The 26,797-nt window shown below is 35.3% G+C and overlaps 1 protein-coding gene across 1 annotated transcript in view; it reads left to right on the forward strand.

The window, feature by feature from the left end:
- The window catches only part of LOC110381732 (suppressor of lurcher protein 1), a 359,122-nt gene that overhangs the window by 276,043 nt on the left and 56,282 nt on the right, over nucleotides 1-26,797 (forward strand). Inside the window, exons 8-10 of the mRNA XM_049837140.2 lie at nucleotides 2,282-2,370; nucleotides 6,565-6,687; nucleotides 8,096-8,167. Coding sequence (XP_049693097.2) covers nucleotides 2,282-2,370; nucleotides 6,565-6,687; nucleotides 8,096-8,167 — 284 coding nt within the window. The remainder of the gene's footprint in view (nucleotides 1-2,281; nucleotides 2,371-6,564; nucleotides 6,688-8,095; nucleotides 8,168-26,797) is intronic.

Genomic DNA, 26,797 nt, shown 5'->3' on the forward strand with positions numbered 1-26,797 from the left:
TCAAATTTATTTCTGTAACATCCTTTATTTTTGGAACAATCCTTATTAATGACTATATAATTGAAAGGTTCACTCCATATTTTTGAACACATTTCACGGAATTCGCTCCATGACATATCAGTGTTGACATGTTCTTCATAAATATGTTTCAAATTAATTTCATCTTGTTTAAAAAGTATAATTAAGTTAGCATTGTCCCGAACTAACTGTTTAGGAATTTTAGTATATGTTTGGTTAAGATAAAAACAATCAATACATTTATGTCTTCCCATCGCAAAGTAATCACGCATATTGTTTTGGTTTTCGCAAGCAACATCATCAAATATGATCACAGAATTAGGTTTTGCCTCCTGGACACTCAGTACTTCCTCATTACCATGATATTTCTGAATGATACACCAGGAACTCGTTGCAAAACTTGTTCTAAAAATGTATTTGGGTTGATGCAGAGTTTTCGAATAAACATAAACATTTTGAAATCTTAATCCATTCTCATGTATGAGAAGACCTATTAACAAATTAGTTTTTCCAGAATTGGAAGGCCCGCAAATAATGCAACGTACAGAGTTGGGTAGTAGGTCTCCATGACGAGAACCAGTATTTCGAGGCTCAATACAAACTGTATTCACATTTAATGATTGTGGCTGTTTGACAAACTTCATGGTTACTACATGAAACGAACAGACTAAAAATGACTCAATTAATTTGTTACATTCACATTTATAAGCAACATTACGCCAGCAAACACTAAATAGTCTGTTCTCATGCTCGTTTTAGTTTTAAACTAATAACCAATTGGAATGGCGCCCAATCCGTTTGCTGATCGATCAAGGTAATCCATTTATATTATTGGGCATTCTAATCCACCGAGAGCGACGGAGGCGAACGGAGTGAGCCGTAGGAACGGAAGGTGGATTAGAATGCCCAATAATATCCTACTTACGTCCACAAGATTTAATAATCTCAACCGAATAAGTATTTCGTTACCAACTTACACAGAACCTCCATAATTCTTCTCAAGAGTCAAGCGCAGCCAATAAAGCAAACACGACAATTTGCCGTAACGAGAGTGTTTTCCATAAAATGTATGAAGCTTCCACATCATGTACGTCAGGACCAGAAGCCGACGATATATTACGACAGGCTTTCGATTTCATACGGAAACTTGCCCACGGAAAAAATGGGAATTGCTTTTAAGTGACACGGAAAAATATTGTAGAGGCATAGGTACGTTTTTTGGTAATACCTTCTTGTTTTACCTAGAAAAAAATTGTATTAGAAACAAAAGAAGTAGGTTAGAGAGGTAGGTTTTCCATACAAAGACAATTGGTAGGGTTGAACAGGATGCAAAACTGAGGGCCATTTGAACAGACTAGTAGAGTACTCACCTCGGGTTTCTAAATAAAGATAATGCTTTTATAGGCAAAAGAGGGGATGATATTAGTACGACAAAAAACATGAGTTAGCCTAAGAGAGCTGAATACTAAACATGCTGTGGTAGATACTTTTTCCTGCAGGGAGCTACGAAGTCACTATTTACGTGAAAATCACAACAAAACTTTTTTTGTCAAAAACACCGACGACATCCCAAAATTAATTAAGCCCCTCAACTGTCAACCAACCAGCGCTTACTTTGATCGCTTATTAAAACCAGTGGTCATAACGCCACAGGGGCACTATTTAACCATAAATGCTGTGTTAATTATGTCATTCCGAGGAATATCCCGCCACGCAAACCGCTTGACCACTGTGACTGTGACCACAGACCTATAAACTATTTGTGGTCACAATATTGGTCACAAGTAGAACGGAGGTAATTTAAAATTAATTGAGATATATTTATTAGGCTGTATAAAATTTTATTGCCATTTCAGATGATTTTGATGATTATTATAAAAAATATAATACTTCTCGCCCAAGTCAATCTATTTTTTTATGACAGAATTCGGACCGATTTTTTGGGACGTTCTGAGTAAGATTTTCTGACCTATTTTTGTAGGATGCGTTGCACTACTGTTATATATGTGTTAAATAAATTTGTCACCGACTATGGTGGTTGGCAACCTTATGGTAACGTGATGATATGAAACCATAAAGTATGCCAAATCACGCATCGGCACAACATTTTGTAGAATACTATAGAACAGTGACTATAACAAAATCGCATCAAAAATTACAACTAGCAGTATACATTTCATACTCCACTTTTACAGTTGTGCCCTAGTTCTATACAAGGTGTTGTTTATTTGTGTCGTATTAATACAGTGTGTTCACATTTCAGCTGCCTGCGTCGGGCTGATATCATCAAAGTCTTTGATGGCAGAGACACTAACTCCCCGGCTATTGCAATGCTGTGCAACGAGCTTACAGGTACCTTTGTTTTAGTTTGTTTATGAGTAATAATGTGGTCATGGTGCTGTATGTATGACTGGATTTTAGAGCTGTGATCGTAAAATATTATAGTACACTGTGCCATCTATATTGAAAATATTAATGCACTGAAAAGTAGGAGCTTGTTTGGAAATATTAAACTAAAAATACGATGAACATTAACATTAGTACCTAATTGTTTACAATCCATTTCATATCATGGCTTTCATTCTGTAAGAGCGACTGCTAGACTTACACATAAAGACAGCCACATAATCGTCGTCCATTTTAAAATCAAATGGTTGCAACTTTCCTCCATTCTAAACATTACACGGCACCAAAGACCCAGAAGCAGCACAACTTAACTCTCTTAACGTTTATTTCCGACCATTTATGCAAATATCATAACAAGATTTTATTTCTTGACTTCCCGACACACAATACTAATATAAAGTGACGTTGAGAAATCGGTTTGGAGATCTAATTTCACGGGATGCGACGAAGCGGGACATTGCATTGCTCCCGAAGCACGGGATTCTTTGTAGCTTTACACTCCTATGCACTTATGGGACAAACTGAGTTTTCAGGCTGGCACCGATCTTGTAAATGTTATGCTGTGAACGAAATATACAGCTATGTAAAATATTTCAGTAAAGAGGATTTTTGATGCGGAGTTGTGATGAAAGCGAGTAAACCTAACCTATCTAGGCGCACATAATACGAAAACAATACATGGTAGTGGGAAAAAACCTCAGCACAGTTTCATTTAAAACCAACAAACCTTTCAATTACACATGGATTAAAAACCGTGCACAACTCTTTCTGGAAGTGAACAAAGTAACAACTTATAGCGATATAGTAAGAAAATACTTTATTATCTTTAAGAAAAAAACTTGTCAAAATATTCGCAAGAGACCGGTGTCTGAAAAATTTGGCATTCATAAATAATTTACCACAGTTCAAAAGTAATTTCAATATTAAGCCTAAGTAAAACTTAATTCAATAAGAAACCAATTTCCTCTGAATGGGTAGGTATTAAGATTTTCTTAAGCAACATTTGGACCTTGATCCCTTTAGATTAGGTAAATAATCTTCAAGGACCTATCTGGCATAACAGTTTATTTTAGTATCAATTTCTATGTAAACGAAGCTTCATTCATACCCCTTATCATTAAAATATCAATGATTTTATGATACATTGAGATACATATTATGATATGTGATATACTTCAATATAAGGCAAAGATGCTTATACCAATTTACTTCTATTCACTAACGTTAATGGTTTTACTAACTCCTATTTACTAAGCCCTGTATAATAAAATAACTCTTATTTAGATACGCCTAATGAATACCCCTATAGGTAATAAGTAACCGTTTGATATACAGGTAAAGATGTTTTGTGAATAATGTAAAGATGTTTTATGAATAGTTGTGCTATCGCAAAAGTACTTCCTAACTTATCACCTAAGCCCTTTTCTCCATAAAATTCTTCAGTATAATACACGTCCTCCTACCAATATTGAAGCTAGTTTAGTATGTATGCTCCTCACATTCGTATCGGCTGTTACCTAGCTGCGCCGTCCAACAACTCCGTTTTTGAATGAATAATGTCGCGTCAAAGCAGGACTGACTTCATGATCAGGGATGGCACATCACTATTCCTTTAGAAATTCTCTACAATATTTCTGATTCTGTTTTTCTTTTTGATATCAATTTGGTAAAAACTTTTCGAATGTCTGTCGAAAGCTATCAAGGCATGAAATATCAATATTGAATTTCTTATTGTGTTTTTGTGTGTTCCAAGACTGTTAGCTTGCAAACCACCTTGAAAAACCGATCCTTATCAGCTTGATTCTCTTACAAATCTATTCAATAAAAAATACAAGTAAAAAGAACTGACTGAGTGCATTTTTACATTATCATAAGGTAATCCTTACTGATAATATGAACCTATCCTTCCCCGTATTTTAAACCAGCCAATAACAGCATTTCATCTAAAAATCAGCAGTCAATTTCAGCAGAATAGCACTGCAATCGCCGAGAAGCGTCGACACGAACCATCCAGACTATCAATACAATTTTATTCATACTATTAAAGCGTTGGCACCCCTACTGGCAACGTACTCGCCCCAATTCCGTCCCACTGTGATTGCAAGCGAGACTATAGCCTAATTTCTAGGTTTTACCTATTCAAACAATACCTTCTCTTCTCTTCTCTTCACTTCTATTCCAGCTATGAAATCTCCTTTAATCGAAAATGAACAAATATAATTTATCTTGTCAGCGCCCTGTTCAAAGGATTCAGTGTTAAATTAATTATCTACAGGCGCAAATATTCAGCAATTTATGGAATAATAGGATTGGGAGAACTGGGTTCTTAGTGCTTATGAATTGATAACTAAATAAATTAATTTTCAGGCTTAGGAGTTCTGTTTTCGTCGTTGATTTTTTCTTTAAACCAATTAGGTGTACCTAATTTAGTTCAAAATTATATCAATGCGATATGGGTAACTTCTCTAACATTCAAAACATAATGCGCAGATTTCTTATTATAGCAAAGTATGAAATATTCTATACCCAAGTTCCACTGTGTTCTATGTTCCCATCTCTTTATTAATATCCTAGGTCTCCAAAACAATAGTATATACTTATTATATCACTTTATCAATAATGCTATAGATGCTTAACTTAATTGAGTGCCTAAGTAAGCAATTCCATATATGACTAACTAATTACCCATATAAGAAGCTACTAATAAACATCTAAATGATAAGATATCATAATTTGCTCTTGACATTAATGGAATGTAAACAGGACCCGAACCTTGAACCTTTATCCATAAGTGTTAGTAATGCAGTTTATTGGAATTGTTTATCTGAAGTTGTTAATACTGAGAATACAGAAATATCACGTGTCAATATTAATTTCATTAAGCCACGCATCTGATGCAAAAATCAGAGAAAAAACTGATCATTAAAATTGAAGAGGAAAAATTATGATCGAAATTAGAAATTCATTTGTATCCTATTCTATCCTCAACCATAGACAATCCATGCTGCTAAGATCTGGCTTAGGAATGAAGAAAGCATCTGACCCAACAAAATTGAAACTACGACATTTGGGGAAGTAGTTATAAGAAAACAAACTTACATAGAAACGTACATAGAGATATTTAATATCAGCTCACTATTTCTATCTAAAGAACCCTTGACCTATGAGCATTAGATATAATGTACTGTATTAGTAATAATATACTTATCTACTTACTTGCTTCTATGAATTCTAATCCGATCTCCTTATTCCCGTTCATTAAGCTTTTTTCGTGCGGAGTTTACTGAACCCGAAAGTCAGCAACAATGAGGATCTTTCTATCCTTAGAGCGCTCATCTCTTCAATACAGTCCCTCCTCAAAAACCCTTTGTAACAATGAGGGATCCGAGATGTTATTCAGTACATGTTACCTACATCTGTTTCCGTAGAATATAACAAATATAGGACGTGTATAACACGGATGTGAAGTGTCGTAAGAGAATTTCGTCTCTCAAATTTCGACTATGCCTGGAAGTTCCTTTGATGCCAAATCCGAAATTTTGTGACGTTTCGAAAATCAGTAATGCCATTCTTTTGTTGAATTTTCAACGGAATCTTACTGGAATGGAAATTTTATTTTAGCTCCGCACCAAGAGTTGTGTTGGAGCCCAACGAACGGTATTGGGGATTTGCCGGGTGATAGATTTCCAGTTTAACTTTTCATGGCTCGGGACTGTAAACCGTTAATACATATTAGAGTGCACTGGCGGAGATTCGTTAAAGTTTGGCTTGGAAGTCGGTCACAGCTATTTAGTCCCCAGAATTGAAACTGGGGCCTATAACTTAGGAATTGAATTGAAGGGATTATCCCTTTCAAGTATACCTTCCAAGTTTTAGGCTTCTGGACTAACTTTATGAGTTCGTCATCTTGTGTGGTTTGAGTCGTATATAATTCAGCCCAGAGTATACTGTGGGATCAGATCAGTCCTTATCCATTAACGGCTGTAAAGTTCTGAAGTACTATCCCACTTGTGTAAGCTAAAGAGCTGGTTAACTTTTGTATCCCTAATGATTTTGACTTCGGATGGCTTCTATTGTATAGTGTTACTATTATTGTATGCAACTTACTTCTTATATTAACTGAATACTTCTATGTTCCAGGCTACGAGGTGCTGTCAACGGGTCCAGCCCTGGTCATCCAGTTCACTGCCAACTCCGCAACGCCAGGCCAGGGGTTCGCAGCCACTTTCCTGTTTCAACCGCCCCCTGATTCAACTGCTGCTGGTTTGTAGAACGACAAACAATTTCATTCGGTTGAGTTGCGTTGATGGACAGTCCTGTAGCTATCTTAAACATATGATAGGTACTGGAAACTGTCTAGTATTCGCGAAAATAGTTACTCATACCTAGTTAGTAAACTTGTCTGAGCTACTACAGAATCGAACAGTATAATATTATTTTAACAACCACATAAGAGGAAACTTAAACCAATACCCAACTAACTCGATAATTAGTTATATCAAGTCAAAGATATCTATCAATTTGAGATAGGTATGAACAATGAACATTGTCAACATTGTGGTACAATTCCAAGCCGTCATTGTGCCCACTAATGAATGAGAGCAGTTCAAACTATATTGGTTAGTTCAACCTCAAGTTACTCTGAACTAGATGGGAAGTTAGAACCGCAATTTGCCCAATTAATATTGATCTCTATTCAGTTTTGCATAGCTTCTAATGTTTGTGGAAGTCGGTTTAATGTTTCAACGTACATTTTAGTCACCGTCTCGGTTAAAATATCAGCTTTGCGTTTCATAATAATTCATAATGTGGAACCGATAAATTAAAGCATATAATATTGTGATCACAATAAAACATGTTGTGTGCTATAAAAGTTATAATGTGTTAAAATTGTATAGAGTGATACTGTACTACACAAATTAGCTAGTGATCCTTAGGTTAAGAGGATCCTAAATAATTAGAAGTAATTCATAAAACTACCAAATAAATCTTTTATGTCTCAAAAAAATCTGGATAATACCGTAAAAATTGGACTGAAAAATTTCGTATCAAGTGACTCGTAAACGCGTCGTATCCAGTTAAATTTGCGAGTGCCAACATAGGTAGGTCTTGGTACTATGAATAAGAATTTGGCGGTTCTCCAGACGACCCCTGGTACCGCTTATTTAGATTGCAATCGCAAGTCTCACCTGATAGTGTTGCATAAGATGCAAATATCTCATAAAACTGTCTACCGCAAAATGCTTTGAATAAAATATTTGTGGTGATGGGATTCGGACCAAGCTGTGGAATATAGTTGATATCCTAAATCTGTGTTTGAAATGTAAATCATAATTTTTAATCCTACTAAGCTACAAATAACACCTACCTACCCTTGGTCGATAAATAACGAAAATCTTACTGTCTCTCTTTCAGTAAGAATACAAAAACTATATTACTATAACCACAGTGATTAATTAAAAAATAATGTTGAAAACGCAAACATACCCTCAAACGTTTTGTATGCCAGCGCCATCTAGCGAAGTTTGTTTGAACTTCTCAGCCTGATACCGTGCTAAAGAGGAAAATGCGCTTAACGGGCTCAGTTACTTCATTGGTTATGTATTTCCCTCGTGCTGCATAGATGGCGCTGTTTTCAGAGTCATATTTTAAACCAAAGTATTCGTTTCAGATTCTGATCGACTACTTAAGCTGAGTTTTGGCAAAGCTTTCGAGTCTCTGGGGCCCGAAGTAAGCGCCACAAGTAAGTACAACCTTCTTTCGCTATTACTAATTCAGTGCTGTTCAATATTACATAGGTAAGTGCGTGCAAACAGCCTACCTACGTAAAATAGGCTGTCTTATTCGTACCTCTGGGATTTTTATGTTTAACAGGCCCTACAACTTTATGCGTATGGATATTGATAACATTTATTGGATTGATACTACAGGAACGAGAAACAAACAATACACGGTTATTTTTACGTGACCTGACCTGAAATACCTACCTAAGTTACCTAAAGCAAGCAACACAGCGATAGTCAGCTGTTTAGAAACTTAAATAATAAATACCTACCTACGATTATTGTTTACACAACATTAAAGGAAACTAGAATAGTGGAGCTTTCCTTTGTAATAACACTGATTCTGATTACCAATCAGAAAGGTAATCAGGCGCGTGAACGATTCGATCGTCTTTGTAATTGAATCAAACCCAATGGTACAATTACCCTTAGATCTATGAACAGTCTCTGGAGATACGCGTAGAATCTTGACTTGTATTATAAACGGAACATAGATAATACCTACCTACCTTTTAATACGGGATGTTGTGAACCATTCAACATTGTTAAAGAAAGTAATTCAATAGCTATGTTTCAAAATACTTACCCAGTCGCAACTGTGTTGTGAAAACTGGCTTTTGTTAAGACCAAACACGCAAGGTCCTTTCCGAACAAATTTTCTTCTCAGGTTTTCAATGAGGTATAATATTTCTCATACGGAACCACTTTCTTCTAGGAAGTAGGTAAGCCAAATTTCATTCAGGAAAGTATAAGTACTTAGGTAGTTAACAATTTTCTGTTTTATTGAATTTTTGGACTGTAGGTGAAGCAGAACAGCGCGTATCAAACGCTTACTAACCTATACCTTCATATGTTTTGTCTGAAGCCTCATCTGCGCGTTCAGAGCCGCAGTAAATCATTTGAGCAATTTCGCATTTTCATCAGGAAGTGTAGGTACCTAGTTAAAAATCCTGCTTTACAAAAAGACTCATTATTTCTTTTTGATCGTCTTTTTATAGTAGGAGCTACACAAGTACATGATATGTATACGTACGTTACCTCAACACGTTTTCTCCTAACTAAGGCATTTAGAGCAAGTAGGTACACAATGCTAGAGGAGCCGTGCTCCTCATTAAGAGGATCGATAGTTGCATCCCTTTGTCGAACGTCTAGAAACTGGAGCATTACATGTAGGTACTTGTGGGTACTATTTATATAGGGTTTGCTATAGTCCCAAGTAATTGGGAAAATTGTAAGATATAATAGGTACTAGACAATTATGTATGTCAAGAATAAATTTCAAATTGATCTACGTCTTAAAATTTTTAAGGACTACTCCACGCACCCTAATATTTGAACTACCAAAACTCATGCCTTATTTCATTATAGATCAACGAAAATACTGAACATAATACGGCACTAACCTATAGGTATTTTAAAACCCACGAATTCCACCACATTTCACCAAAAACGTCAACATTTTAAATTCCAATCCAATACAAAAGCAGTCGCAGCAACGGCCTTCACGAATAAACATCCGACTGAACTCTGACGTCACAACAGTACGAATTTACGAATGCATCTCTGTGCAAGTAACTGCGCCGCATAAAGTATACAACGTCGCTTTAAATAAATAATCAAACGAGCTGCAGTGGCCAGCGTTACTCACACCGGGAATGGGGGCCAAGGATTTGTGGCTCAACAACAGTCTGAATCTTTTATAACACTTCTTTTAGGTTTTTTTAAAAGAGTTCCGCTGAACAATGTTGCTACCCAGTTGCTACCCAGTGATTGACTGAATGGTAAATGATGCAGGTAAGTGTTCGCTTTTGTTATTGCAAGTTTGCTCGAGAGTTATACGTATTGATGACTTCGATTCTTCTCGCTGGAGTAGTGGAAGTTTCTAGAACCTATTTTAAAGTAAAAGGATTAACTGAGAGGTTTTTGTGTGGGAAAATGTTGGGTTGTTATTTGTTCGAAAGGAGTTGTAGTAATGATGTAAAAAGGAGAGATAATCTTGAGATGGTTTCAAAAAATTTATACATATATTTTTTGGTAAGGTTAGCGACAGCCACTGTCCTCGATAGGTTTTGGGTTTTGTACAAGATTACAAAGGAATTGGTTTACAAGGCCTCAGTGAAACTTCACAAACTAGTGCGCGATTTCACTTAACTCTACACAAACCTAACTATTACTAAAGACAATGTACTAAATCTGTGCCCTCCCCTTTGATTATAAATTAAAGCCTGTAATCTCCACACAGAACCTTCGCTATCTTACCTGATTATCCACATTTCAAACTAAAGGTAACATCTAAAAGCTTTTATATTCGGATATTGCATTTTCCCTAAATAAATGAGAACATCAGAAACCGTTCTCTTTTGGGAGTTGAGAACTTTAATCTGCAAGTGGCTTTAAATATTACAATGAACTGCAACAGAAGATAGGTGAAATGCCGACGTCTCGCCACGCCAACGCTTGGCGTAGCTTAGGATAGCTTCACACAGATGACAGTGGTGAGTGACTGTGAACCAAAGAGCTATGTTTATGCTAACATAGGTGACGCTTTGGTGATGCTGGATAGAATATTAGAGAGTATTCGTATTTATTTATACTGAGTAGATTAATAGGATTAGAGAGTATTCGTATTTATTTATACTGAGTAGGTACGATGTCCGTTTTAGTGCGGCGATCGTATTTTTTTTTTGAATAAACCTTCATTTATAGCACAGTAATACTTGTTCCTTGCAGTCTTACCAACGAGTAGGTATTAGGTTGCCCGGGTAACTAGGTTGAGAAGGTCAGATAGGCAGTCGCTCCTTGTAAAACGCTGGTACCTTCTCAGCTGCACCCGGTTAAGCCGGCTCGGGAGCTGATGATGAATACTTGTCCCTTATTGGAAGAAACAAGAATGTTACAGACCTTAAAGATTTTTAGAGAAGATTGAGGAAAAAATAGCGTTAGGTTGATCTTCAATATTGAATTTTTGTACAACGTTGTAGCTCTTTGTGTGAACCCACCCTAACATTGTAGTGCTCAGACGATATAGTTTTAGTTAATTCGCTTCGCGTTATGAATTTTAGATTGAACGTCTGGAAAGATGAGATTTTAAAGTACCCTCTTACTTTATTTTATAGCGTATTTTCTTTTTTATTAGATGTGTATTTTTTTTACTTTACAAATACCTAGGTATTTGAAATACCTACTTGAACATTTTTAGACGCTTTTAGGTGTAACTTTTCAGGTTCAATCTAAATAGAACCTCCTTTACTTATATATTTTTTTATAATCTTGTAGGTAAATAATTCTGTACCTACTTACATATTTTTGTTCCAACATCCATTTATCTTACAACAGATAAATTATTTTCTATTTTTAATGAATCGCTATACAAACAACGATAGTTAAAATTGTTATAATTAAATTAAAATGTTACCTAGCCTGGCACTAAAACTACAGTGTACACCCAATGAAACATTGTATTGTTTTCTTCCTAGCTTTTTTTACTAAGAATAATGAACAACGTATCTAAGTAGGAGAAAATACGATTTTTTGCTCTGAAAATTGCAATTCAGTCAATTGCAGTTTGTACGAGGTGTTTCAAATTGAATAATTATGTAGATTAAAGATAAAATATCAATAAAGAACTCTTTTATAAAACATCAGAATAACGTGAATATGCTCACATCGAAAGAACATTTTTTTTTTTACTGTATTAGTGTCGATGCGATCCTACTATATATTTCGATATAAATATAATGAGATACAGGAAAAAATATAAAGCCAATCAAAATATAAAAAAAAAAATATTCGGCACAACTAGGTACTGACAAAATTCCTACTGACTTTACATTTACCCAATTTATTTCAAATCTTTACGGAACTTAATTTTATAACATTTTCAGCCTTTTCAGTATTACTCATAAGTTTTAAAATCTTGGGATTCAAGCAAAACATTTTACTTTGGAAGTGTTCTTAACTCCAACGACTGTAAATTAAGTTATTTGCGCCGTGTAAACAAGTATTTCTTGCCTTTGAATGGAAGTAACTTAGTTCGGAACTGGGAACTGGGAATGTTAGATAAACGTTACGTTTCTAAAAGTATAGAAATGCATTTTGCTTGTGTTATGAATAGGCGACTACACTTGTTGTGAGATATAGTCCGGGCTACTTTCAAAAACTTATCAACTATGTCTACTTAGTTAACCTATGTAAAATTATGAAAACCAGAGTAAATACAATGGTTTTTTTAAAATATGTTACGGGTTTTATGACTTCGGTTATATCGCGTTTCCAAGACAATTCTTCCAAACTCCGGGATAAAAACTATCCTATGTTCTTTCTCAAGGTCAACTTTATCTCCGTACAAAATTTTATTAAAATCAGTTCAGTTGTTTAGACGTGAAAGCGTAACAGACAGACAGGCAGGCAGGCAAAGAGACAGACAGAGTTACTTTCGCATTTATAATATTAGTAGGGATGTTGTAGATATGTAACTGGCTCAAAATTCCTTGTACTTAAATGTACATAAATCACAGAAAAAAGCCACGGAACAATTTGTGTATTAAGGCCATACAAATGTGCCGGTGACAGGTGACCGTAGAGGCTAGAAAAATCCAATTTGTGTCGCGGTCGTGAACGTTATCTGCAGAACGAGTATGGAAGAAGTAATAAAAAAGCATGCAGAAAAAATGAGTCATTTTCTGGGCTTAAAACTCTTTATAGTACAGTCTTTATGGTTAGGTGTTGTATAGAGAAATTAATTTGATAATGATGGGTACAAAATAAAACTGCATGAAAAATCAGCTCATCGCGTAAGATGAATGAGAAAATGGATTAGCTGGTACGGAAAAATTGTAGTACCTATATCGAAATTGGTAGCTAATTTCCATCAACTTAACTACCTCTATTAACCACTTCATTGTCCAAGATGTAGACACAATAGGCAAACAATATCACATAGGCCCCATGGTACAAGGAAGTGGATAAAAACCAATGCGCAATTGATCTAGATCAATAAGTGTTTTACATATGAACAAAAAACGTATAGGATAAATAGTTCCTGAATGAGGTTTCCTTCTAAATAGTTTAGTAGCCCAGCTATTATATTCCATTCCACAGGGAGATCCCTACTCCTTTAACAGTACCCAAAACCAGAACACTAAACAACCAACACACTCAATGAACTTTTTAAAAACTCCCTGCACTAATTATAACGAACCAGTTCCAACAGTTACAGCAATCATAACATCGTGTGGGCTTACGTTTGTGTTGTTAACTAGCAAAAACTAACCTCAAAACAGGGCCGGATTTGCCGTAAAACAATGTAGGATTAAGTAGCCCACGCGTATAAAGTTTCTCTTCAGTATTGCAAAAATAACGTCACCTAACCTTCAGTGCTTTCAGTCCTTTAGAGCCTCAAAAATGCCAAAACATCTGAAATTAGTTTTCGTCTACATTATATCATGAACTCCTCCACCTCATCTGTCAATTGTAGTTGCGATGAACTGAAAACATTTTCATTAAAAGACTGATTCTTCAACAAGAAGCTTCCGATTTTATACACTTCTTGACACTTCCATTTGTCATTCACGAACATCTTAATTTCTGCTCTCCCTATCAGCCACATTTCTACTTGTCGGCCTCGGGCCCGTAGTAAGATTTACCATGGGCCCTGCAATGAATTTTTTTACGGGCCCCATTCTTGATCAATCCGGCTCTGCTTTAGAGCAATCCACCCCTATGTGGACGTAAGTTGCGCTTCATGTAAAGGCACGTACACAATTCATTGTTAGACCAAGTCTATTGAATTGCGTTGAATTGTCTGACAGAAGTGTAGCGTGATTGTGGAACAATTATTTACAGTGAAACTGACTGTATCAGGTTTTTAAGTCTTGGTTTTTCTACAACGTTTTAAGGTCTCTAAATAATAGCCAATTTTTGGCAAAAAAAAATATTTTTCAGAAATTTTATTTAGGAGCAGACTTATACGGTGCAATGGTTCAGCTTCATAATCATAAGGTGCTATTTTAATTTGTCATCACATAACATCATCATCGTCATAATCATCATCCTAACTACTGTATCAGATATATCTAGGTGATTTCAAAACTAAGTCTAGGATATTCTCTCAGTATTCTATAATTTCTCATACAGGCTTTGTTACTTAAAGTTTACGACAGTACTGTGAGTGTCACTAAAATTGTTCCTTCATATGAAGCAGAAGTGTGCCTTTGTGACTCTTCTATTTTATTTCTTTATCACGCAGAATAAGAAAAGATTTTCTTTCATTAACATTTAAGAAGACGTTTGATATAATTATTTTATTATAAGGGTTTCAACCTCTTCTTTCCGCGGTCTAATAAACATTACATAGTTACGAACATACACACACATACACAGGCTTTCACCTTTGTGATATTAGTGTGATAATATTATTAACATTTGGCTTTGAATTCTAAAAGACTTTTCAAAGGCCTCCTTTGTTTTATTCACATTATGTTCAATGTATGTTTGAAATAGGACCTTTTAACAGAAAATCTTTAATAATAAATTATCTCGTTACTCTAAATTTATTCATCAAATTATCGCCTTACCCTTATATAATAAATTGGCATTACAATTTCTCGACTCCAAATTCTATATCAATTAAATACGCCTCCTCAAATTGAATCTCAGAAGTACTTTCTCACGAAATTGTAAGTCTTTAGTCTCTGAACGAATTGAAATTACTTTGAACTTAGATCTGAACTTGGGCAATATAAGACGAGTCGATAAGTTGGCTTTAGATAAAAAGAACTTCTACTGTTAATCATAAAGTTTTTGTTTGCAGTACTCTGGTTGCCAAAATTGCCCGAAGCCAGCCTTGTAGCCCACACATTTCTCGCCTATTTTTGCGGAACGTGGTTTCATAAATCGTACGGAGCGCGGTAGAATATTTCTGTATTACAATATTTTTCCGCGTAAATTGGTCTAGACTCTGGAGGCCGGCATTGCAACTGAACTATTAGTAGGATGAGGAATTCAAACCTTTTTTATCAAGAAATCTGAGTTTAAAATAATGTTTCTGGCAAACAATTGGTACCTAGGTTTGGACACCTATGATAACCGCACACGGCGTGGTGGATTGATATTTTTTGTCTGATAAAAAAGCGCATACAAATAGTACGATTTTATCCAAAATTATTTTTTTAATAAAATAGTTTTTTATATATCGAGTCGTATGAAATCAACTTTATCCAGCGATTGAGATTCGATAACCGCATAACAAATAGATAGTATTTCTCATCTGTAACGAAGCTAACGTGGCTGCCAATAACATTGATTGCTTTTGTTACATGTTTCACTGTAAGTATGTAAGTATTTGTTCAAAGTATGAGAAACATTCACTTATTTTTATGAAGTTCTATTATTATTACAAGCAAAAAACAAGGCCAGGCATTCGCGCAGTGGGCCAGGGTTCCATGTGTATGATCATTATGATCAGCGTTTTAGTTAGTGCACTTATAACCGGAGTTTGCCTCATCGCCTATAGACACATAAAGGGCTATTTACCACACCAGTACAAAAACTATCAGTAGAGGGAGTAAATTTTAAATCACTAATATCAAATCAATATTTAAGAATCAAAACAGAGTTTGTAATAACACTATCATTAAGTAATCGATCACCCCTTAAACCACCTCTGTAATTTTCAACAATTAATAAATCATAACAAATTCAACACAGTTCCTAGTCTCCACTTTCAAGAAAACTAAGAACACTCATACTGAACAAAAACTCTAACACGAAGATGTATGAACGTAACATAATTCACTAACCGTACGTATAGAATATTAGCACAGTTCGAGTGCAACTTTACAAGAAGAACAACGTCGAACCGAGCAAAAAGAAAATCCACTATTGTTGGGGTAGCAAGCAAAAGAAAATTCCTAAATACATTTTCTATTCTCAGTAATATTTTCGCAAGAAAAATTATTTCACCGTACGATTTTAATTGGACACGCTCACTTAAAGGGAATGAAACGAAATATTTCAAAAGAGATATCGAGTGTAGCGCTTTTTGTTAAACGCCACTTATAACCCCCTTTGGCTTTGCTTGTTCAGAAAAACAGCCGAATATTTGAGAAGGTTGTGAATAAATATCAGCCTTAATAAACAGTTTATTATGGGGGATAAGCTATGCTGCTACACAGGATACGGTCAATAAATTGATGGGAGACATTATGAAACCCCAAGACTTATGTTTGGACGAATTTGAACAAAAGACTCAAGCATGTACGCTCAACAAAATGTGCTGGTGTGAAAGTGCAATTATTATGCAATATCAAACAATAGGTAGCATTGTTAAAAGCAAAGTAAACTTTTCTTTTTTCTATATATGCAGCCCTGCAGCGATACCTGCCCCACCGTTGAGTTACATGAACACCTTATTTCTTATTTCATACAAGAATTCACTCCTACAAATACCTGCACACTGAAACAAGTGTTCTTTACAAATTAACTCCAGCACTTACACCTGAGTTCAACTAAAGACAACCTTAAGTGGATGATGTAAGTTTGAAAATGGCATAGCAAAGTTTCACTAACGAAGTAAATAGAACTTGAAGCGTATCTGTCAGGAACACATGGGTAACGCTTGAAGGCAATTAGGGGAGGGAACATAATTATGACGTAAATGTATCTATCTGGTACATTGAACTGTGTTATCCGAACATCGATATTTAAAGACTCAGACTAATATTTTGGAACAGTTATTTTGGAACTGTTACTTAATCAATACCGAAGAAGGATTACCGTAGTGATATGGAACGATTGACGGTGCGTCCTTAGTCCAATATTATCCTCAAGAGAGATAATTTGGTTTCAGATAATACTCTTACATACCTAACGGTTTGAGAGGAAACATACCAGACTCTAAGCCAAATAGGTAAACATAGAAAAGGGTCATCAAATATTCGAAATACTTTGAATTTGATACAAGATTTAAAATACCTGTTGCGTATATTCGAGATAGGGGTTAGTGCTACGGTCTTACGTTATAAGCCGATTTCTCGAGCGTGCGTGCTATGTTTTAATAATGTAGGTAGATACGATGCTTAAAGGCTTCTATGCATCAATAGAACTACTTGGGTTCAGGTTATTTTAGTAAGACATGGTTCTATGTGCTTCCTTATAAATAAAGCTCATTGATATTGTAAAGGACAATGCTCAAAAAAAACCCAAGCCCGGCGCAAACGAAAAGTAACTCAAATTATAGGTAATAATAAGTAATGAAATACTGCATAGGAGGCATCATCGAAATCAATGGCTAAATGTATGAAATTGCTATTTGATTTTTTAAAGGGGTAACATGAGCAGCTGGGGCTTATAGTTTAATTAAAGTGCTATCTGAAACAACAAACAAGTAATATGGCAAGTAATAAACCTCTCCAAAAAGATAAATCAATACCGAAGTACAGGCTGCAGCGCCCACGTCATCGCGTCATGAGCGTTTTACATTACTTAGGGTGGGCTAGACATGAGGAACAGTTCGCGCATCCTGCAACATTTTTGGATCTCGTCGTGTTAGAAATAAAGAATCGATGACTTTTAAGCGTTATTATTAAAATGAAAAGTACATTCATATCCTGTTTTAGTTCTATCATCCTATTATCTACCATCCTAAAAGTAGGTGGAATAGTGGAGAAGTTGCTATAAACATGTCATTATGTACACTCTTAAACCACAACTGTATCTGTTTGCTGTTCCTTTTACTAATACATTATGTTACGTCTAAAATCTTGAGTAGCAATGTACCGCAGATGTTAAAATTCGAATAGCAATTTCACACATATAGCCACTGATTTCGATAATGCCTCCTATGTAATATTTAATTACTTATTTTTACCTATATTTTGAGTTACATTTCTTTTGCGCCGGGCCTGGGTTTTTTTCTCATACTTCATGAGCATTGTCCTTTAAATTCATAGTAGGCTCAGGTTATTTATATTTAGAAAATTGTTTAAGAGAGTACAAGCTAGGAGTCAATAAAGATTCTAAAAATGTTTATTCCGCAAATATTAAATAAATATTATTTACGTTAGTTCAGCATTTCCTTAGAGAAACTTTGAAAAGTATCAAGTAACTACGCAGCGTTTTCTCTTAGAATCGCACAAACTATACGGTATGAAAACAGTTCAGTAGCAGTAGTTCAGTTCTTATCCTTTCCTAAGAAAAGTATGAAAGTAATTAACTAGAATATGTTATAATGGATTTCACAACTGCACCCTGCTATGTGGAAACTTGCTTATTTCTGACACTCTTAAGATATAACTTGGCGGATATTAAAAAAGCAATATATGTCTTCTCTAAACATTATAAACTCTATAGGAGGTCAATAAAAATAGATTTTAGGGAACCTGCTTTCTGCGAACGGAAATTATGAGTATGTTCATTTTTGATTTTCCGACGCAATGTCGAACCCTAATCCTGAAGGTTTATCATGAGCGAGTATTAACATATTTTTTTTGCATAGTTCTTCTGATTCATAGTTTTTACTCTAGAAAAACACGAAACACTGGTACTCGGCTGAATCTGGTGAGATTGGAAGCCGACCCCACCATAGTTGGGAAAAAGGCTCGCAAGATGGACTCTAGAAAAATACGTGTTTCTAAAACGTCCAAAAACAGCTATGATACGATATTCCATCATGAAGTTTCAGTTCATATCTCCCGATTACACTATGATATCAATTCAACAGTACCATATCATTGTATTGTCAGCAAAACTGCACATGCAGCTACACAATCTTCTATGAGAATACAAATCGGTGATTCTATCATTTCTGAGAGTAAAATGACGAAAAATATTGCCAACCATGCTGACGTATCACTCCGACGAATATTTATGTTTCGTCACCCGCCGAGGCTCTTTAATAAATTAAGCTTGCAATGCAGAGCTGGATTGTGTTCGAAAACAAAAAAATGACGCACATATTTTTATGAAAATAAACAGATCAATGTTCCCCTGACCTAGCTACGTCAGTGGTAGGAAAATAAGGCATGCACCTAAATGGATTTACAATGATTTTGGTTAATAGGAATCTGTATGAAAATATAAAATTACATATTGCTTAATCAAACAGCACTACCTTTTTTAACCTTTTAAACATTCAGATAAAAAATCATGTTTTATTTTAACACTTCAATAAGCAGAATCGAAATCTAAAATTTTATCCACAACGGCCACCATTTCTGCGAACTACGTTATATAAAATGTACAAAGTAAAACTATGTAGACATAAATAACATGTTTTCGACTGAGCATTAGTTTCCAAACCTCGAACCTGCAAACAACAGCCACAAACTTTAAAATTAAAACAGACGAGTTTTATTAAATAATCTAAAATGTGCGCCAACCCTAGTGTCGGCACGAGGAATCGTTGCGAACTTCATACCTACGTAGTTTGTTTACGAGCACATGCCTAGTTTGTTTAAAAGTACATATAACTTTGAAGTTAAAGTACGAACATGTTTGAACAGTTTATTTACAGCCAATGAATATAAATGGTTAATATTATGAATAATGCTCGCTTCGTGTGAGCTAGGGTTGGCATTGAAGGGGTAGCATAGTACCATATCACAGTAATGTATGGGCGATTAGTGACAGTGGCGGAGTCAAGCTTGAAGGTCGTTGCCCGTAATATATGGGGCTATATTTATTTTCTGGGGGACTAGGAAAATGTTTTGTCTTTTTAGAGATAACAAATAGAGACAGTTCTCTAGATTATTATGTGGCGAGGTTTCAAGTGGTTTATATAGACGAGTATTATTCTGCCTCTACATGCAATATTTAAGTTGAAACATAATCTTATCATATAATGGCTTTACCTATGCTAGGTTGATCGAAATCTTGTAAATTCACTGATTTTGGCCTCATAGATTGATCCGACAGTGTTATCAGAATTCAAAGGGTTCTTTGATATTTTTTTAAGGTATTTGAAATTCCTGGTAATTAAGCCAAAGTATTGATGTTTGAAGGCAAATCCTTTGACAACGCAGTCCTTATGCAATTTCCATAAAAATCATAGGTACTCTAGTTTGAAAGGAATAAATCGCAAAGGCTGATTCGAAATCCTGAAATGGCAAAAAACTGCTGCAATATCGAACTTTCGTTCCCTGTCCCATATGAGTTTGGAATTACTAGCCTTTGCGTGGGCTCCGTTGAAGCTCTTTCCAATTCCACCTGTATGAAGTTTTTTAATAGTTTTGCTTGTACTCAAAGATTCAGTTTCATGTTGCCTATAAGCATTACCTAGTACCAAAATTCATTTAATACATACCTCAGCAATTTTCCTGAAAGTTCCTTTGTAAGCTGACCTCATCATCCGCCTGTCTTATGCCAATTTTATTAGGTATGGGCGCAGCATGTATTCTTCTTCCGTACTCTTCTATCTGCCGTTATCTCAGAAATAACACATTTTTAACCATATCGACTTTCACAAATCCATCCATCGTTTCTTTGGTCGTCCGCTTTAACCTATCCCTGTACACATGCTCAAACATTCCTCATAACAGAACCCTCATTCTCTCGCATCAGCAGCTCAGACCATGACAGCCGGTTGCATCCCGATGTAAAATTTTGTACCTCGAATAAAGGAAATATGGGAAGAACGTTTCCCAATCAAGATAGAATATGTATCCGACAATTATTTGATATCCACGTCGAAACTCTGGACAAACTCTGTTATTCGAAAACAAATTAATATCGTCAGCGACTTTCTCGGAATTGATTCAAGCCGCTACCAATAAGTTTACCTAGCGCCTATCTGTCAGCGAATCAGCTATCTGGGTCAAACTGCCGCCGACAAGTTAAATAATTGAAATCACTTTGACCCGATATCGATAGGCTATTGTTTTATGCTACCAACTGCATTTTATATAGAACACCAGAATATTTTATCGTAACAAAATTAATTAGCGGTTAGTAAAATGAATGAGCAGGTAATTTTAAATTTATTGCTTTATTTGAACCTGTTTTCATATTTAATCTTTCAGCCAATGTTTATCAGATAACATAAAAACAATTTCGCTCAATTTTGAACTACAGATTTTATTCAATAAAATTGAGCTCTATTCCTGGTATTCGAAAACATCTGCACAGCGTCAGTTTATGGATTCACGGGAAACTAAAATTTAATATTATCATGACTTGCCTGAATATTGCACATTATTTGGTAATCCATCATGCATTAGCTTTTATGTATTTCATCAAAATAGAGATAAATTTCAGTTCAATCAAGTTAGTTGTTGATTCCAGCTAACTTGACCGCCATGTTTACATGTAACATAAACTCAGAAATATTATTTTATATCAATTTTTCAACTATGGAACATTTTTAGGATTATTATTTATATTTTATGAATTAATCAAGCCATAATCTTTGCTATCCATTGTGGGTTTAATATTACAGTTACAACACAAGCACAGCCTTAGAACTATAATGAAAATGTGGTTTGAAACCGCGTTTCTAGGTAAACAAATAAATATTCTTTACTTGGCAGGCCCACGCCGCTGTTGCATTCCTCGAAGCATAAGTGCTCTTATATTTTCTGCAGTAAATTTCAAACTAACCCAATGTGGTCACCTGACTGTGTAGCTATAGAAAAAACTTCGTTACATTTAAAAGTAAAATTTTTGGTTTGGTTTTAGATTGGTTATAGTTCGTATTTCGAATTCTCTTTGTAGAATGACATGTTCGTAATGGACAGGGGATGAGTTCCATTTTTTTTATTTTATATTTTTTAAGTTTTAAAAGCGGTTATTGTTCCTTGAGGTTTCATCCGAAACACATTTTTTTCTATCGCCAAATATTTTTATAATGACTTAAGCACCAGCTTACAGGAATAGGTACACCTGTTAGCAGAAAGTTCCAAGATCTTTTTCTAAACATAAAAGTTTAGAAGCGTCGTCATTACCTATTTAAACGAGGTCGATGATAGGATGCACCGCATGAACCTAAGTGCTTATGAGACACCGGATCTTTAGCATTTCATTCTAGAAACATGCTATATAGAGAAGCTAAGGAACTACAACTTGGGATCGATAAAAGTGCACTTATCGAGATCGAAATGGGAATTAGTTGTGACAATCGTGGTCATCTCTATCATAGCAATGCTCCATGACTGGGGACCACAAAACCCTTGCGAAACGCACGTTAGTCCCGGCTGTCATTTGCAACTATTTTTTGTAACAGTTATTTACAGTATTCTAAGTTAAATTATTTTGATAACTAAGTTCTGAAGAAGGTAAAGGCGGTTGATCCATGAAAATTTGAAGCCAACTGCAAATATGAAAAGACTGACTATTTCGGTAAATAGTAAATGAAGCAAGTGTTACCGAGAATAGTATTAATAATATGCACAGAAACAATTTAACTATGCATAAAGGTTGATAGCAACATTAGGAAAAGACTACTTCGATAGATGAAGTAATATATCTAAGTATATACTAACTATAACTAAATATGCACACAATACTAAGTAATTATGGATGGAGGTTGATTGAGTTCTCTCATCCCGGTGATATCTGAATGGTAAGTGCGTTTAATATTCATAAGGCATGGATTGATAGCATTCGTCACGAACAACAGAATTGTTAGTTATCATCATGGATCGTAGGATTCGCTGAGATGAAAAGTTTTTTGCTATGTTATAGTTCTGCACATGAAAGCTTTTTTTTATATATAGACTGGTCTTCATGACAATAATAGTATACAGGCATTTTTTTGTGAGTGTAAGAGTGTGTGTGCTTGTGCGTATGTTTGTTACTTCTTCACGCGCAATTGGCTGAACGAACTGTGATCAAAATCGGCAGTATTGTAGCCAGCACCTAGATCAAAATAACATACATATAGGCTAGTCTTATTGCATACAGAAGCAGTAGTAGTAGTAAAGGTAGGTATCCACCTTGTATTTCCTGTTCAATAAAGAATATTCCATCTGTCTGTCTATCTGAGATTTGGTAGCATACAATATTACATTTCCGTAGAATTCAATCTCAGTACACTAGTACTAGAGGATTTAGAACCTTCAATGGCTGACAACTAATATGAATGGTGAGATGTTCGACTCACTTCCGTAATCAGATCTATGTACATACGAATCGTAAATGTATATACGAAAGTATACTAGGTATATAAAGCAGCACCAAACAAGGGTTTAGTTGTAGGAGTAGGATTTAGTTATCGGCACGAATCTTGAGCTCTGACCTACATCTGCGCAGAAGTGATTTATTAGCAAATAACCAATCCCGAGTGACGGCTATGACGCGATGCACTGCGGGCCAATCACTGCCTTAGCCCGCCCCCGCGCCTCACTTCATACCACAAAAGGGACCCAATAAATTACTTCTGCGCAGGTGAACGTCAGAGCTCAAGATTCGTGCCGATAACTATACAGTCATATTAATGGTTTATTCTTTATTTTTCGTTTATTGTTATGGTTTATTGTTTATTCATGAGATTGGCTATCTCATGTTCTCTAATGTACTTTATATCTCAACTCATGATCGCCATTACATTATGTCAACGCTGAGATTAAGCCTACAAGAACTTAAGCATATAAGCTTCAATCAAAAAATATCGACTGCTTTAAAGACATTCCTAATGCAAAACGTAATTAGGTATCCATTAACTCACCTCATTAAACCAACAAACAGCTAATAATCTAATGATAATAGTATGCAGATTATCCTAACTTAGTTGCTTAGAGCAGAGGTAACCAACACAAATGGCTAAAGGTATCTATGAATACACATTGTCGGGTCCGCACCTGGCTTTACGGTACTCTCTACTAAATGATACATAGGTCCTTTCACCCAAAGCTCCCAGTAAATTGTTCGTTATCGATGACACATGTACATACATTTGTGTGTTCCGATAATCGGCTACATAGTTCTCATCTACAACTTTATTCATCACTCGAGGAAAATACGTCCCGCAACCGATTAAAAAGTAGCCTATCTCCCGTCTTCAGATTACCTCCAGTCGCCTTGTCAATTCCTTCAGATTAAGTCACTTTTCTATTTATGAATTTGAAGTCTTCTTTTCAATCACTGCCCTGTAAAAATGTTCTGAGTTTAGTTTGTTCTGTTTCATTTTATTGAATCTTGTCAGTTGCCGGTGAAGTCTGGATTTGTGCTCGGATTCATTTGGATTTAACTAAACCTAACTGGTGACTATTTCGCCATAGCACGGTGAATTTCCCATAGGTTTCACTCTTATGGATTCAGATCACGGACTTTTTAAGTACTGTTTGCTAGAGCGAGAAGCATTTGGGTGCGTCTGAGTGCCAAAACCTTACCCTTGAAGGTAGGCCATAGGTTATTCGCCAAAAAATTAAACATGATGTTGTACTTAAAAAATAATGTTTTAACCCCCAGCTTTTGGCAGTGAACTGCATTAGTAGTTGCCTTGACTCAGAGCTCTAAATACGTGTGCCACATACTCATTTGCAAATCCACAGCAATATTTGTGTACAAGTATTTTCACATACCGCATACACGAATTCTAGTCCCACTGACCATGCATAAATACTGCACTACATTACATAAAGAGAAGCTCATGTAACTTCACACAAACTAATTTAATGCTTTGTATGCCCAAAACTTATGGTCTTACGCTTGTCAAGTAAGTTCTTAGTTCTCTCTGAAAACTTACAGAAACTTGAGATTCAAATTAGCTAATTAGGTAAATAAAGATGAACTGATAAAAAAGCTTAAAAATTTATGGAACTTAGTACCGTCAAAGACTATTTTTTTTAATATAATGCCTTTTTTACATTAATGCGTTGTAGAGCTCTTTGTGTACTGAGGCCGCGGTGACTCTTTCGAATAATTCCGCAGCATAGATACGCCTGCATTGATAAAAATACATGTAGTGAATAAAGGTACTTTACACATTATTTTCATACAGCATATGAGACCAACAAGTGCCATTCAAGCTTTTCATTTACAGCGTGTTTTGAAAACTTTTCGTTTACCTCAATTACCTAATACAGTGTGTAACAAACCACTTTATTACAACAAATGAGTAACTTGAGCGACGTAAAATGTTCAAAACTAATATAACACGACTTTTTGTGAGCAAATAAATCAAAAACATGGCACGCGGCCAACTTACATTGTCAACTTGAATTTAGAAAGAAAAATAGCATCTAATGTTTGGTAGTGAAGAGGTAATTTTAATTGTAATCAAAATTTTAACAAGCTGTACATAATTTTACAGAAACCAACTTCTAGCTGAACAAAATTTGCGCTTTTAGCTCACTCAACAACATACGAAAACATTACAATTTCAACACAATTCGTTGAACAGGTTCTGCGGGAAAAGCGACTGAAAGCCACAATGCATTTATTGGAATAGTACGAAAGGTACGCGTGACGGGTGTCTCATCGGTAATCTACTGGAAGAGGTACACTTTTGTCTGGATCTAGATCGACTGAAAAGACTTCTTGTCTTTTCAACATAACTCACTTTTATTAAAACCTCATTTCTGAGAAATACTCAAATTGTCCTGGATACTTTAGTCTACTGTAACGTTCAAATTCATTTTAAATGGAGAATGTTCGTGTCAATTAGAATCTGTTGACAAATTAAGTGAACATTGAAGAGTTTATATGTGACATAAAATAGTTCATCTTTTATTGAACTCGAATACAAAACCTGCATCGAATTCTTTGCTGTCAAATCCCCAGCATCGTCCCAACGATTTTTGGCACATTATTGTATGATTTCCTTTTTGTGCTAAATATTGCACAGCATCGCTCTTTTTATCCATAAAATATTTAAAAAAAATGAAAAGAAAACTTCTTTGTAAATATGCAATCCCTACAAGCCATTTTAGATAAACACAATGATCAAATCATCTTTATTGTGGACTATAGGTATGCATCATAAATACAGGTCTTAAATAATAAAAATAAGTTCAGCTATGTCCCGCCTACATCAATATAATGATAATATAATTATTGACATGCCAAAATTAAATTTGAACATTATACACCGACACATTTATTAACCGTAAACCCTCCGCAGCTCAATTAACACAATGCAAATAAGCTCATTATAAAAAACTATCAATACAACCGAACAATACAATGATACCAGCCCAAAAAATGCTAAATATAAATAAAACTACAACTAACAATTTCAATAAAACTACTTACGTCAATGAATCGACGGGATTAAATAATAAAGAAGTTTTATTTCAACGTCTAATATTCGCGTCAGAATGCTTAATTACATGTGGCACCTTCTATTTGTTCCGTACACATGTGACATAACCCTAGGCTGCATGGCCGACCTTTACGTAACCCTGCACCGTTTTAGAATTTACTAGCCTAGCTCCCGCTGGCTTGGAAATAGGTATGCGGCAACAGTGGGTTAGAAGTTTTGAATAGGATTTTCTGCCTACCTTAAGTTTGGGTTTGAGGACAGATTTAGCGTTTGTTGATCAGCATAGTGGTTAAAAATAATGCCTCTCAAGTACAAGTGGGCAGATTTGATTCAAGGTCAGGCAAGTACCAATATAACTTTACTTGTATTGCACTTTGTAGGTGCATATTAAACA

Source organism: Helicoverpa armigera, chromosome 14 (genome assembly GCF_030705265.1).
Source record: "Helicoverpa armigera isolate CAAS_96S chromosome 14, ASM3070526v1, whole genome shotgun sequence".
NCBI classification, from domain to species: domain Eukaryota; kingdom Metazoa; phylum Arthropoda; class Insecta; order Lepidoptera; family Noctuidae; genus Helicoverpa; species Helicoverpa armigera.